The sequence below is a fragment of the Sarcophilus harrisii genome, chromosome 3 (assembly GCF_902635505.1).
Source record: "Sarcophilus harrisii chromosome 3, mSarHar1.11, whole genome shotgun sequence".
Classification (NCBI taxonomy): Eukaryota; Metazoa; Chordata; class Mammalia; order Dasyuromorphia; family Dasyuridae; genus Sarcophilus; species Sarcophilus harrisii.
Genome location: NC_045428.1, coordinates 250680402 through 250694192, shown reverse-complemented (window position 1 = coordinate 250694192; position 13791 = coordinate 250680402). Strand labels below are relative to the sequence as shown.

At 30.7% G+C, this 13791-nt stretch overlaps 1 protein-coding gene across 13 annotated transcripts in view; it reads right to left on the bottom strand.

The window, feature by feature from the left end:
* Positions 1-13791, bottom strand: part of CASK (calcium/calmodulin dependent serine protein kinase) — a 392591-nt gene that overhangs the window by 213829 nt on the left and 164971 nt on the right. For all 13 annotated transcript variants that reach the window (XM_031959389.1, XM_031959388.1, XM_031959394.1 and 10 more), the window contains exons 4-5: positions 11365-11442; positions 3169-3241 (exon numbers count right to left, since the gene is read on the bottom strand). In XM_031959389.1, coding sequence (XP_031815249.1) covers positions 3169-3241; positions 11365-11442 — 151 coding nt within the window. The remainder of the gene's footprint in view (positions 1-3168; positions 3242-11364; positions 11443-13791) is intronic.

Here is a 13791-nt window from a genome sequence, read left to right as displayed (position 1 = left end):
GTTAGGTAACTTGCAGAATGTCATGTTCAGTGACTGTATAAGGATTCAAACCAAAGTCATTTTAGCACCGAATTCAGAATTTATCCACTAAACAAATTCCCCCCCCCCCCCCCCCCCCAGGATATCAAATTTCTCTTCCTTATCTTCCCTCTCCTCCCCCACCAAAAGAGAGAATAAAAACACACTAAAGCCCTGTGTTTATCTTTCTTAATTTCCTCTATGACTCTGAAGAGACAATTGTAATTTTTGTTCCCATGAGAATGTAAGCACTTCATCTGGCACCTTTTGATTGTTCAAATATAGACTTTTGTTTCCTATGTTTAAGTTTCAAAGATTCACTCCATTTCTATCTTTTCATCAGGAGTGCGTAAAAGTGAAGCTTTAAGTCTATTTTAATAGACTATTTAGTCTATTAAAAATCCATTTTTCTCTTGTAGAACTATATTCAGTTTTGCAGGAAAGGAGTTATTCTTGGTTTTAACTTTTGACTTGTGGAATATGGCACTGTATTCCAATATTTCCTTTCCTGAAAAAGATTTACAATGCAATTTCATATTAGTTCCTTGCAACCTGAACTCTTTCTAGCAGTTTAGTTTCCTCTCTCCACCCCTTGACTTGGAAGCTATAACTTTAGATGTGATATTCCTAGGTGTTTTCTAGAGCTGTATGCTGTAGGAGATGCTCAAGGAAATGATTGATACATTTTTATTTTCACTGTCTAACAGATCTAAGAAATCTGAAAAGAGTTATTGCTGTATTTTGCAATTTCTTGAAATATGGCATTCAGATTTTTTTTATCTGATTGTGATTTTCTGGGAGGATTGTAATTCTTAAATTACTTTTCCATGATCCATTTTTAGGTCAATTGTTTTTGGAAGATACCTTTTATGTTCTTTTAAATTTTCCATCATTTGCCCTTAATATTTTTTGTCTCATGGAATCACAAAGTTCCATTCTATTTTTTCATTCTATTTGTTCCATTCTATTTTTATTTCCAAGTAGCTCACAACTTGGGTCATGTTTTCGAATCTTTTCTATGCTATTTATCCTCTTTTTACTTTTTTTAAAAAGTTAAAAAAAAAAAAAAAGCTCCTGCTTCATATCTTCCTGCTATACTAATACCGTTAAGGTCTTTCTTCTGAGGCTCTATTTCTATTTGTTGTAATGTTGCACTCTTCTTCTGGTTTTATCTCTTCTCCCCATTAAATTCATATGTTTTCCTGAGGTTCTTAAGTATGACAAAATTTAATATATATTCTTTGGTTGGCTTGACCCTAGTTTATCACCATGGCATCTAATTTTTACAGATCCTGTCTGGTAGTAATCTTCTTGTCTCAGATCCCAATTCCAAGTCCAACACACTATTCACTACACTATGCTGTCTCTTTGACTAACAACTAAAGGGTTGTCATTGTGAATTATATACGATCAATTTCTAAGCTTCAGACTGGTTTTCTTTCCATCTTTATAGGCTCTTTCTCCCAAATTGGTTTCCCTGTGGCAAAGTAATTAAAACTAATATTAACTTAGGTAAAAAGAAAAATCAATAATTAAAAAACATTACTAAATACATATTATATGCCAAGCACTATGCTAGGTACTTGGAATTTTAAGTATAAAAAATGAAGCATTCTCTACCCTCAAGAAGCTTACATTTTAATGGGGTAGACAAAAAATATCATTAACATTAAAAAACATTCAAATAAATTTTAAAATGTTTTGGGTTATCCATGCCAGCTTTCTTTTCTTAGCATAAACCATTAAATATTCATAGAATGAGAAATACTGAGGTAAACATGTTATTAGTTATTATTTATCGCATGTAGCAATTACCAACTATATCCACTGTTGAAAATATTGTGAATTAATAACTTAAATAAGTTGTATATATTAGAGTTTAAAAGTGAAAATTTATTTTTCAAGTTATTGAAAAATAATATTTGGGGTATAAGAGTTAGAGGGAAAATTTTTTTTTCCTCTGTAGGTATACTATTTCTTAGATTAATATAACTGAGCAACAGAAGGTATACTATTAGTTTTTACTATTTTTCTTCTTCTACCGTATACTACAGTTCATTCTCCTTTTAGCTAACTATGGGGCACTCTACTATCATAGTATCATACACTTATTATATTTTCAATAATTTCAATAATAAGATCCCATTTTCTTAAAAATTTAATTAAGTGGATGTTTTAATTTATGTACAGCAATGTACGTGATATACAGTTTATTATTATTCCTTTTTTTATTATTATTTCGTTGACCAATATAACGATATATCATTTTAGTGGATCCTACTGAGCACTGCTATAATTCTTTTTAGTGTTCCTTAAAAGAAATCACATTTTAAAGAAAATCCATCTTATAATGATTAGCATGAATTGAAGAGTCTTGAATATCATAAACATTGAAGACAATGACAGAATTTTTTCTAGGAATAGATGTTGGCTAGAAATGTAAGAGAAAGAACAATGAAAATTGCAACCTGCTAAATAACTCAGGAAGGTGAACAGAAGAATGGAAGGGACCTAGTTAATTCTTTGCTTCCTCTTATAACCTATTGCTCTTCTCAACATACTGAACCTAACATTCCCAGTAAAGTGATCATGCAGAGGATTCCCATGTGGAGACAAAATGTTGGTATAGTCATAACCTTATTTATAGAATGTATAATTGTATCTGTGTTTTTGAATGCCTTTAAATGCAATCAGTAAATGTAATGTAAATAGACCTAATATAGTGAATATTTCAAATAATGATAGCAAACCTGGGTAACTTTAATATAAATTTTAACTACCTAAAATGATTTTTTTCTAATTATTTTAGAGCATTGTTCTTGATATCTGATGGCACCATTCTCATTTTAAAAAGTAATAATGGATTTCCAGTGATGTGTACATTTTTGTAAACCTTAAAAAAAGGCTAAAAACCTATTTAAAAAAATGTTCACACTGAGAAACAGAATGGTCTAAGTAGTGCTATAGTCATACATTTTCATTTTTAGTTAAGAATGTTTAAATGTTTATTATAAGATACAAAATTTTCCTTATGTTGGCAGTACTTATTCACTTCTCTTTACAATCATTTCTCTTTACAAAATCTAAGTCCTCAAAACTGAAAAAAGAAACTATGTCTAAGTTTTACAGTGATAGAGATAAATGACTTACCTTCACATCCCTGTGAATTATGTTATTATCATGACAGTAGCGTAGTGCTTCCAGTATCTGTCTCATGTAATGACTGTAAAAACAAAATAAATCTAAGACTGTATAAAGAACATAAAAAACCTAACTTTAAAATAGACGTAATGTCTACAATTAATAACTCACACCTTCATATTACTTCTCTAAAGACACATTTATTTCACTAAACTAAAAAAAAAAGTGGTAGAAATCTAGTTTTAATAATAAAAATGAAATAAAACAATTTTAGAATACTTTCTGCAATGTTAAAGCATATAAGGAAGTTAGAAAACTTTCTAATATTCAATTAATTTAAATTACAATAAAAATAGACTATTAAATAGACATATTTACTGCTGTTGCACACAATTTGAACAACACAAAAAATTTCCAGTTCACTGACCTCAGAATGATTAGCAATCAGCCTGTAGGACAAATATCAAGTTGTCCAGGTCCTAATTTTGCCTACAGTTACAAAAGCAACATAGCTATGACACCCCAAAAAGCTAGAAGATAAACATGTTATTTCATGACAATTTGACTCTTTTTGGTGATCTCTTTCACTCTGTCCCTGCTGTGACCATTATACCATTAGAAAAGTATATGCACATTTGTGAAACTTTTCCTATAAGTATAGCCACTTCCCTGGACCTCAAATACCATGTTTTTTTTAGTACTCTAATGAATGTCAATAAAACACACAATCACGTTAACTAGGTTTGTATATTGTCTTAATAAATCATAAAATCCCCAAAGATGTTATACCTAAACTATACATCTCTTAATTGCCTAGTACAAGCTCAGAACCCAAGAAATGTTTAATAACTGTTTAAGGAAGTGTAGTCTTAATGGAATTTCACAAAAAGAAAATTCTGTATTAGGCATTCTTAACTTTTTTGTTCAGAAAACAGAGATTCTAGTTTGTGGTCCAATTTAATAGTAAAATATGACAAGAGAATTTATTAGAAGTTTAGTCTCTGAGCCTAACTCCTCTTTCCTACTTTATCTAATACCTACTTCTGTCTACCTCTATACATGTGTATCCTTGCTGCATCTTTGTCTGTCTTCCTATCTCAAAGAGAGAAACTGTTCTTTGTCCTTTTTCTTTTTGCCTTCTTTACATTCTCCTCAACTGCTATGAAATATGGAATTGTACCAAATTTCAAAATACATAATTAAATTAAATTGCTTTTTTTCTTCAACGTAACTCTCAAATGATGCATTTTTATGGGTTAATGGAATATATACAGCTTAATATAGAATAAGATATAGATATATTATAGGTTATTTATATTTATTAGAGGGTTATAGGGAAAAAAAACTATTTGAAGCAAAAAAGCATAGCCACATCTATAAGCAAAGTTTCATGAATGTGTCCTCAAGTGGTATACTGACCACAATGGAAGTAATGGAGAAGGGATGATCAAAAAGACAAATTTCCATGAATATCATTTGCTATAACCTAGGTCTGGATCATTCACAACATCCATGTTCCTTACTCCTATTCGTGTACTACTGAATAGAGCTGGAGAAACTCATGCAACTAAGCTGACTTGGATCAAGTCAATAGTCATTTATTAAGTGTTCACTGTGTACGAGGAACTGTAAAAGAGCTGGATATACAAAGGTAAAAAACAATCCCTGCTCTTAAGGAGCTCACAGTCTAATGAAGGAGAGATTCTGTAAACAAAAATGTATAAATAAGATATATACAAGAAAAACTGAAGATAATTTCAGAGGGAAGGCACTGATATTAAGGGTGACCTACAAACATTTACTATAACTCAAGAAAAGGGAAGAGAGGAAGAGATTTAATGCAGAAATGCCCTGGGAACACAGAAGGAGGCCTTGAGACAAGGACAAAGGCTTTCTGAAATAGGGTACCTTGAGAAGATTTAGAAGTGAGTTGTCAATAAGTAAACTAAATATACTCTCCAAACCTCTTAATTGCCAAATCTTTTGATCTTTTTTTTTTTTTTTTTTAAATTTCAATCTTTTTTGATCTTTCTGATGCATTTGATACTGGTGGGTTTTTCCACCCCCTAGACAGTCACTCTCTCCTTTCTGGATTTTTGTTGACACTACTCTATCTTGGTTCTCCTCCTACAGTATTTGTATAACTAATCTTTTTCAGTATCCTTTGCTGGTTCGTGATTAATATTATATCACCTGTGATGTTATCAAAGGTTGTCTATCATCCCTATGCAGATTCGTCAACAGATATAGATATTGAGCCCCAATCCCCTTTTTGAGCTCTAGTGACACATCATTAACTTCCTGTTAAATAATCCAAACTAGCTGTCCCATAGAGATTACTATGAGATAATAATATATATTTATATGCTCTAGTGTCAGGTTACAAGAATGGCATTCAAAGGAAGCTGTGTGGAAATCATATGCATTTCTTCTTCTCTTTCCCCAAATGGTCTAATGCTATCTCCCATTAAAGTAAGGTCAACATTTTGAAGCACTAATCAAAAGTAGTTGGCTCTTAATTTTAGCTATGTTCACACACTTACTAGTTATTATTTAACAATTTTTCTAGGTTCAATTTCTTCCCTTTGATCATCCTAGCTTTCTCAAATGAAGAAGCTGCCAATGTGCATTTAATTATAATATAATAGTTTAGGCTTCACTGGAAAAGGCTGGTAATACTTATGCTAATGATTTATAGGCTTCACCTTTATACACTCCTAATATTAAAAGTAAGAAATTCTAAGTGGCATATTTTGACAAAGTATGAAGCATTGAATTTCAGTTAAAAAAACAAAAACATCATAGATATAAATAGTTGATTAAAACTCAATGAATTTACACTGCAATTAGCTGGCTGTTTCTTTTTCATATTAACAACTACCCATATTTGTATAGTATTTTTAAATATTCAAAACATTTTCCCTACAACAATCCTGTAGAGAAGATATTAAAAATAATAACCTCACGATGTAGATAACGAAATGAGGCTCAGAGACTTTAAATAATTTATATAAAATAGCAACTTTTGTGTCATAGATGGGTTTCAAAACTAGTTTAATTCTTAACAGGTATGATTCATTTTCATTGTACTATTAGGAATCTCAATTCATTTTCAATTACTGTAAGACATTATATATGAAAATAGATTCACTATTATTACATTTTAAATGATGCTTCCAGAATCTAGAAATCTAGATATCTAATAGAAAGATAGTTTTAGTTATGTGGTAAGAAAAAACATCAATGTAATACTTGGAAATGGATTGCAATGTACTGATGTAATAGTCAAAGAACTAGAAATGTTTGTCAATATAATAATCCAAATATCATATATTACAACATTATGAATTACAACTACCTTTTGGGTAAATTCCATTTTCATACTATATAGTACAGAAACAGAATTTCTAAAAGGAGAAGTTTACTACTGAAATAATGGCAGCACATTGTTGTCTCAGGGCTACTACCCCAATAGAAATAAATGTATTCAGGTATTTAGGAAACAGGTAAACAAAAATGAAGTAAACTTCACTCTTAAAAGTTGGGGAATTTCAGTGACTCTAGGAGGAAATATCAAGGTACCTGTGTAGCCTACACCACTGGTTCTCAAAGTTGGTCCAGAGAATCCAAGGGGTCTCTGAAACCCTTTCAGAGGGCCTACAAATTCAAAATTAGTTTTTATTTCTAAAATGGTAAACATCTATAAATATAAACCATATTTAAAAAAATCTTTGGACAGATCCTCAATAATATTTAAAAGTATAAAGGAATACTGAGAACAAAAGTTAAGAATCACTGTCTACAAGACAGAATTTAATCTTTAGAGTGTGCCTCTACACTTTGTATGTGATTTAATAGGCTATCAAATTTAGGTTGTGATCCGATGGGTCACAAAAGAATAAATAAGATAAAAAATATCCTTCTAAGAAAAAAAAGTATAGAAAAATAGTTTATAAACTCCATTCAAAATCAGTAAGTTACCTTTACTATGAAGAAATTGACTTATCATAAGCCAAGAGACACAGATTAATTACAAAGAAAATGCTTCCCAGTGCTGACTTGACCAGCAAGGAAGGCAGATAACATGCCAATCTATGCTTGGCTGCATTTCAGAGGCACAACATGCCTCTCCTCAGATTTTCAAAGATAACTTCTCAAAAGCCACCTTCAGAATAGCAAACTATTCTAGAAGATTGTCAAATTTCCTAGATCAAGCCAGTGACAAAAATAAGGACTTCTTTTAAATGATTTCCTTTTGGCATTCTAAGGAGAAAAGTAAACCTTTCCTCTGGTGACTCTTAATCTCACTTTCATAGCAAAGGATCAATGAATAGATTCCTATTGTTTCACTATAGATCACTGACACACTGTTTCACTATGTGGACTAGAAAAAATTCACATGATCCATGAGTCTGAAAGAACAAAGCAATCACCAAGAAGATCGTACTAATAGTCATTCACAGTTATATTTTACGCTATTTGCTTTGTTGTCTTTCCAGATATAGAAATGGTCATAATATAATTAGTGAGACAGAAAGAAAAAGACAAACATCAAGATACTTTTATTTTAATCCAAGTTTTATGTCTCATTAGTATGCTAGTGTGAAGTTAATTAAAGTGTTTTCATAGAATCATAGATGCTTACCATTTCAAGTACACTTAGAGAGTCACCTAGTCTAATCTACTAATAAAGGAATCCTTTCTATGCTGCCTGACAGATGTGTGAACATAAAGGGCTCAATACTTTGTAATCCAACACATTCTATGAGATCTAATGTTACATAGTTCCTAGGAGCTAAATTTTACCTTTGAAAATACCACATATTAGTCATAGTTCTGCTCACTCCTCAAAATTCTTTTCACAAAGTTACTATAATCTTTATTTTCACTCATCATGCTCTGCTTAAGTTAAAAGCTAAATACAATAAATAGCTAAAATACAATGAATAGCTAATAGAAATTACTTTCAAGTAATTTTATTTTTATTTAGAAAAGTATATCAATAGCTACCTGTTTCCTAAAATTCATATAAACAAAAGACGTCTTAGTATTTTAATAGCATGCCTTCATGTCAAGCTTTTTACTTTCACATTCATTATGAAAGATCTATAGATTGGGTGTCTAAGATAAGGAAAATCAAAAGATGCTGGGAAGTGCACAGCAGGAATAAAATGTTAGGATTACAGTGGTAAATTAAACTCTGACACTAAATATACGCATCTTCAAAGTTGTCATAGTAAATATTCTGAGAAGCTACATCAGATTTGGAGTCATTGGCCCTGAGTTTGATCAAGTGGCTATCTATGACTTACTAATGGCTGTATGACATTAAACAAGTCCTTTAATTTCTCAGCCTTAGATTTCTCATAGAAGGGTATTCTATGGAAAATTCTTTATAAATTTCAAAGTATCATAAATATCTTTCACAAAGTAAATACTTAAAGAGTTTCTTGAATTTAAATGAACATTATGCTTCTATTAAAAAACAAACAAAAAGTCATAATCTATTTACCTAGAATTTCATTACTTTGTGATAGTAACATTTTGAAGGTTATGATTCCTTTTATACTTTAATGAGATTAATTCTCTTATATATAGCATACAACGGTTATTTTAAAATTTTATTTATAAAAAGCAGTACTTCATTGAAGCAGTACTGAAGCAGTACTGATTCTTAAAAAAAATTCAGTCATTTATTTGTAATATATTAACTGGAAAACAATTTGGAATTATGCCAAAAAATTACTATTTAGTGTATATACTTTGACCCAGCAACATCAATACTAAGGCTATATACACCTACTCCCAAAGAGACTGAAGAAAGAAAAGGAAAGGATTCACTGTACAAACATTTTTAAATAGATCTTTTTGTGGGCAAGAATTGGAAACTGGGAGTGGGGAGAGAACTATTAGGGGAATGGCTAAACAAAATACATAGTATGTGAAATATAATACAATTTTATTATATTGTAAAAATGACAGAATGGACAGTTTCAGAGAAACCTAAAAAGAGTTATGAACTTATAGAAAGTGAACAGAAGCTAATGAACAATTTATGCAAAAACATTGCAAAAATGAAGAACTTTTTAAAAAAGTTAATAACTCTGATCAATTCAAAAGTCACCCATGATTCCAAGGGACTGCTAATAAATAATAATATCTATTCTCCTGAAAGAGTTGCTGTACTAATCATGCAGAGTGAAATACACATTCTGGACATGACTAATTTGGAATTTTGGTTTGTTTAACTATGCTGATTTGTTACAAGAGCTTTGTTGTTCTTTTTTTGTAGGAGGGGGTGAGGTAGATTTGTGGAAGAGAAACAGATGGAAGGGAAAAATGAAAATAAATGCTTAATTGAAAAAAATAATATTCAATATAAAAAATTGAAGTGATGAAAGTAACTAGACAAATGTGATAGATGTCTGCTAAAGTTCTAAGTTAATTATAATTATTACTTTTTTAAAAGTAATATACTTTTAAAGGGCGGAGCACTTCACTCAACATAGACAACAAAATGGTTTAGCTTCTTATCGTCAGTGGATGGGCACAGGCTATGAGAGAATTAATGGTACTTAATAATCAAGCATTCCGTAAAAGGTTAAATTTCTCAAAAAAGGCAATGATTTTATTATGCTTTTCAATCCACAATAAGCATTAAGTGCTTATCTTAGTAATATATTAAAGCAGCTGTCAAAAAAATAAGCATATATTTTTATCTGTGTTGTGTTTTTTAGCTACCAAATATAACAACTATTAGCTCTTGCAGTTTTGTTTACCTTCTACTAGTAGAAGGCTGCCTCAGAAGGAAACTGAAACTAACTGATTAGGTAGAAAATTTGAATCAAGTCATTTAATCACTTTAAGCTCAAGCTTCCTCATGTTAAATGAAAGAGTTGAACTAAATGATCTCTTAAAACCTCTTTCAGATTAACATTCTAAAAACGTATAATTCCATAACTACAAAAAGAATAGGACTAAGAAGAGGGGAAAGTATGTAGAGTTAGAAAGGAAGGAAAAAAGATATAATTAATTTAATAGCACTGCTTTTCAAAGTGGTCTTTGATAATGGTCTAATATTGAAAATTTCTAATAGATAATGGTGACAACCCTATGTAATAATGCAGATGTTTCTTTGTCAACTCTGTTATAGCAATGTGGGTAAGAGAAACTACACTGTAAATAATTGTTCAGTGAGAAAAAGTGGTTGTAAGACATATAAGAAGAAAGGAGGGCAGTTAGTTATTATGGATAGTCTGGGGACCAGGAAAAGGAGAGGGCAATCTATTGTTCTTCCAAATTATTTGCCTGTGTTGTGCACTGAATGTTTCTTAATTTTTTTGGGAGGGTTCTTGTTTTTTTAGTTTGATCCATTAGATCATGATAGCAATGAGATAACATATAAAATGCTTTATAAATGTTAAAGCAAGGCTTCTTCAATTTTTTCCACTCCTGACCCTTTTTTACCTAAGAAATTTTTATGTAACCCTGAATATAATAGGTATAAAAAATAGGTTCACAAATAAAACATTTACTGAAAATAAATCATAATTTTGTGACCTCCCCATATACAGTTATGTGATCCCCTATGAGATGCTAACTCAGTTTTTAAAAGTTTTACTTTAAAGTACTACAGAAATTACTGTTGTTATAAACTTTTAACTTCATAGAACTCAAAGTTTCACTAGGCTAGAGACTACATACGTGCCTACTACAAATAAATTCAACATTTCTTCTAATATAAATCGGTTCTGTTTCTTTCTAGTCCCTCTGATGGCTTTCTTTCGATTAACTGGGCATTTAATAATTTGACAACTAAATTACAATTTGACAAATGAAATACAAGGTGAAGACCTAGTCAGGCATACTCTCACAGTTAAATAAAGGTTAATTCCATAAGGACTATCAAGCGTTAAAATACTTTTCTATTTGAAAGTATCAATAAGAGGAAGATCCTAAAATGATGTGAAAATAAAAGTTTATTTTTTCTCAAAATACAAATTCATGTAGTATATTCAAACATTCAGAGAAAGTTAATTTTCAGGTATACCAATATAATATTTATGTATTCCATGTAGAACAAAAGTAACAACATTTCTATGATATATTCTTACACCAGGCTCTCTACAATCATTTCTATACCATTTTTTTCTCTATAACATTTCCCCTTGCCCCAACCCCTCCACATTAGTTTAAATTACATACCTGGCTACAGCTTCACTGTATACAAAACCAGCATCTGCTCGTTTTACAATTTCAAAACACAGATCAGCTCCATCCATACTATGAAAGAGAAATATTAAAAAATGAGTTAAGCTGTTAATAGTAAAAAACTATTAATAGTAAATATATCTTCAAATTCAAGTAAACACTGAAAAGTGAATTAATTTAGATATTTAGAATGTATATACAATTAGATAATCTTTCATCTGTATAAGTGCATTCAAAATTATGAAAAACTTGTACTGCCTTTTACTAGTGAAAATCTGCCAGGAAGAGAAAATAAGAACTAATGAACAGGGAACAAATCATATATTTTCTTGGTGATTTAATTGTGGTTTTGGATTGTGTTAACAATGGGGAGAGAAAGGCACGGCAGGGATTATTCCAAAGCTAATTTCCCACTTTTTATTGGGAATTAGAATTTCCATTCTAATCATAAAATGATACCTGTTTTATACAACCAAGAATTTAAAAGCATTACTTATGTCACAACTAAAGGCAGAAATTCAATTATAAGTTGTAGTTAGGAAGAATGAGTAGGAAATTCATGAATTCATTTTAAAATTTCTATTCTGTAGTAACTAGAGTTAAAGGAAGGGAAGTCAGTAATTTTCAGTTTGTTGTTCAATAAACACATACCTATCAAGTATCTGTTAAGCACTATATGCTGGGCACTAAGAATGTGTGCTCATTAATTGAAATATAGTAAAATAATTAAATTTATTCACTTATACAACAAACCTTATAATTTTACACATCTTTTAAATACTTTTCATATTGGGCAACTAGATAGGGTGGTGGAGCAGAGCACAGGGCCTGGAATCAGGAAAACTGAGTTCAAATCTAGTCTCAGACATTTATTAGCTGTGTGGTGCTGGGCAAGTTACTTAACCTGTTTGCCTGTTTTCCTCACTTGTAAAATGTACACGATAATAGCACTTACTTCTCAGAGTTGTTGTACAGATCAAATGGAATAAATTTTAAAGTGCTTAATACTATGTGTAATATATAGAAAGCATTAAATAAATGTTAGTTGCTGCTATTAACAATAACACAAAATGCTCTTTTGGTTGCTTTAAAAAAAATACAAGTAGTATTAAATTAAGATTTTTTTTTTCAACACCTTCAATTTATCACGAAACCACAGACTTTTGTCAAATTGAGTATCAGGCATATCTTAGACAAACAGTTCATTTGCTTAACTCTAATAAAGATTGTAACCCATAGATTTTCAATTCAGTTTATATCAGGTGAGTTCCCAGACTACCAAAGGATATCTCTAAATCTTAAATATATTTCTTTACCTTTAGTGATATGTAACATTGTACAAAGTATTTCCTTTCCATTTGGAAATTACTTTAAGGTTTCTGAATGTTATAATACTGACAAGACTTCATTGTTCTTTTAATAAACACAAGATGTAGGCCTACTGGAAATAAAAAAGATCTGAACATTTCTGATGAGGCAAGACAGTTGGATAACTCAGTGGATAGAGAGCTAGACCTGGAGTCAGGAAAACCAGAGTTCAAATTTGGTCTTTGCCAATTACTACCTGTGTGACCATGGACAAGTCATTTAACTATGCTTGTCTCAGCTTCATCATCTGTAAAATGAGTTGTAGGGGAAATTGGAATTTTTGAGTTTTTGTGAAGAAAACCTAATAGGTAACATGGTCCACAGCATGAAGAGCTGTACACTAATGAACCACATAAATATTTCTGAGGAGGATGTTGCCTAACAAAGATGCCAAGATTTTAGTAGCAAATGTAAAGTTCTTCCAACCATCTTTGGTTTTACCTTAAATGAAAAACAGTTTCATCAGAAGATGATTTTTTGCCTAATCATCACTACTCCAATCTTTGTATCATATTTGCCCACAATAAGCATTTTCTTTATGTTAATATTAGGTGTTTATTTACTAGTCTTTCACATAATGAATATTTTGTTTTTCTTTGTAGCAATAGCTAGAAGATTAAAAAACCAAACCAATCCTGGGGTTTTAACTATTTTTTGAGCTTCATAAAGTTTATGTTACATTTTAAAGCAAAGAACTTGGCTGCTAAAAAGACTCTTTGAAGATCTTTGCTTGTTTTTCTAAGATTAGACTTTTGCAACCAATAGTTTGTCAGTTCTTGGCACTTTTTCTTCATTTTGATTCTAATATTTATGCTGATTATGTTTCACTGTGGGCTTGAATGATCTTTGATAGGCTTGATTCCCCCAGAAAAACAGTTCTGGCAATAGCTTTAGTAGTTATTTTTTAATTCTTTAAGATCTACCTTTTTTGCAAATTTGCTTAAATTAACAACCGTTTTAAAAAAACAATCTAAAGGAGCAGTAAAACAGATATTTGGGACAAAATATGTTACTCAACTTACAAAACATCAAGTAACAATGAGGAAACTAATT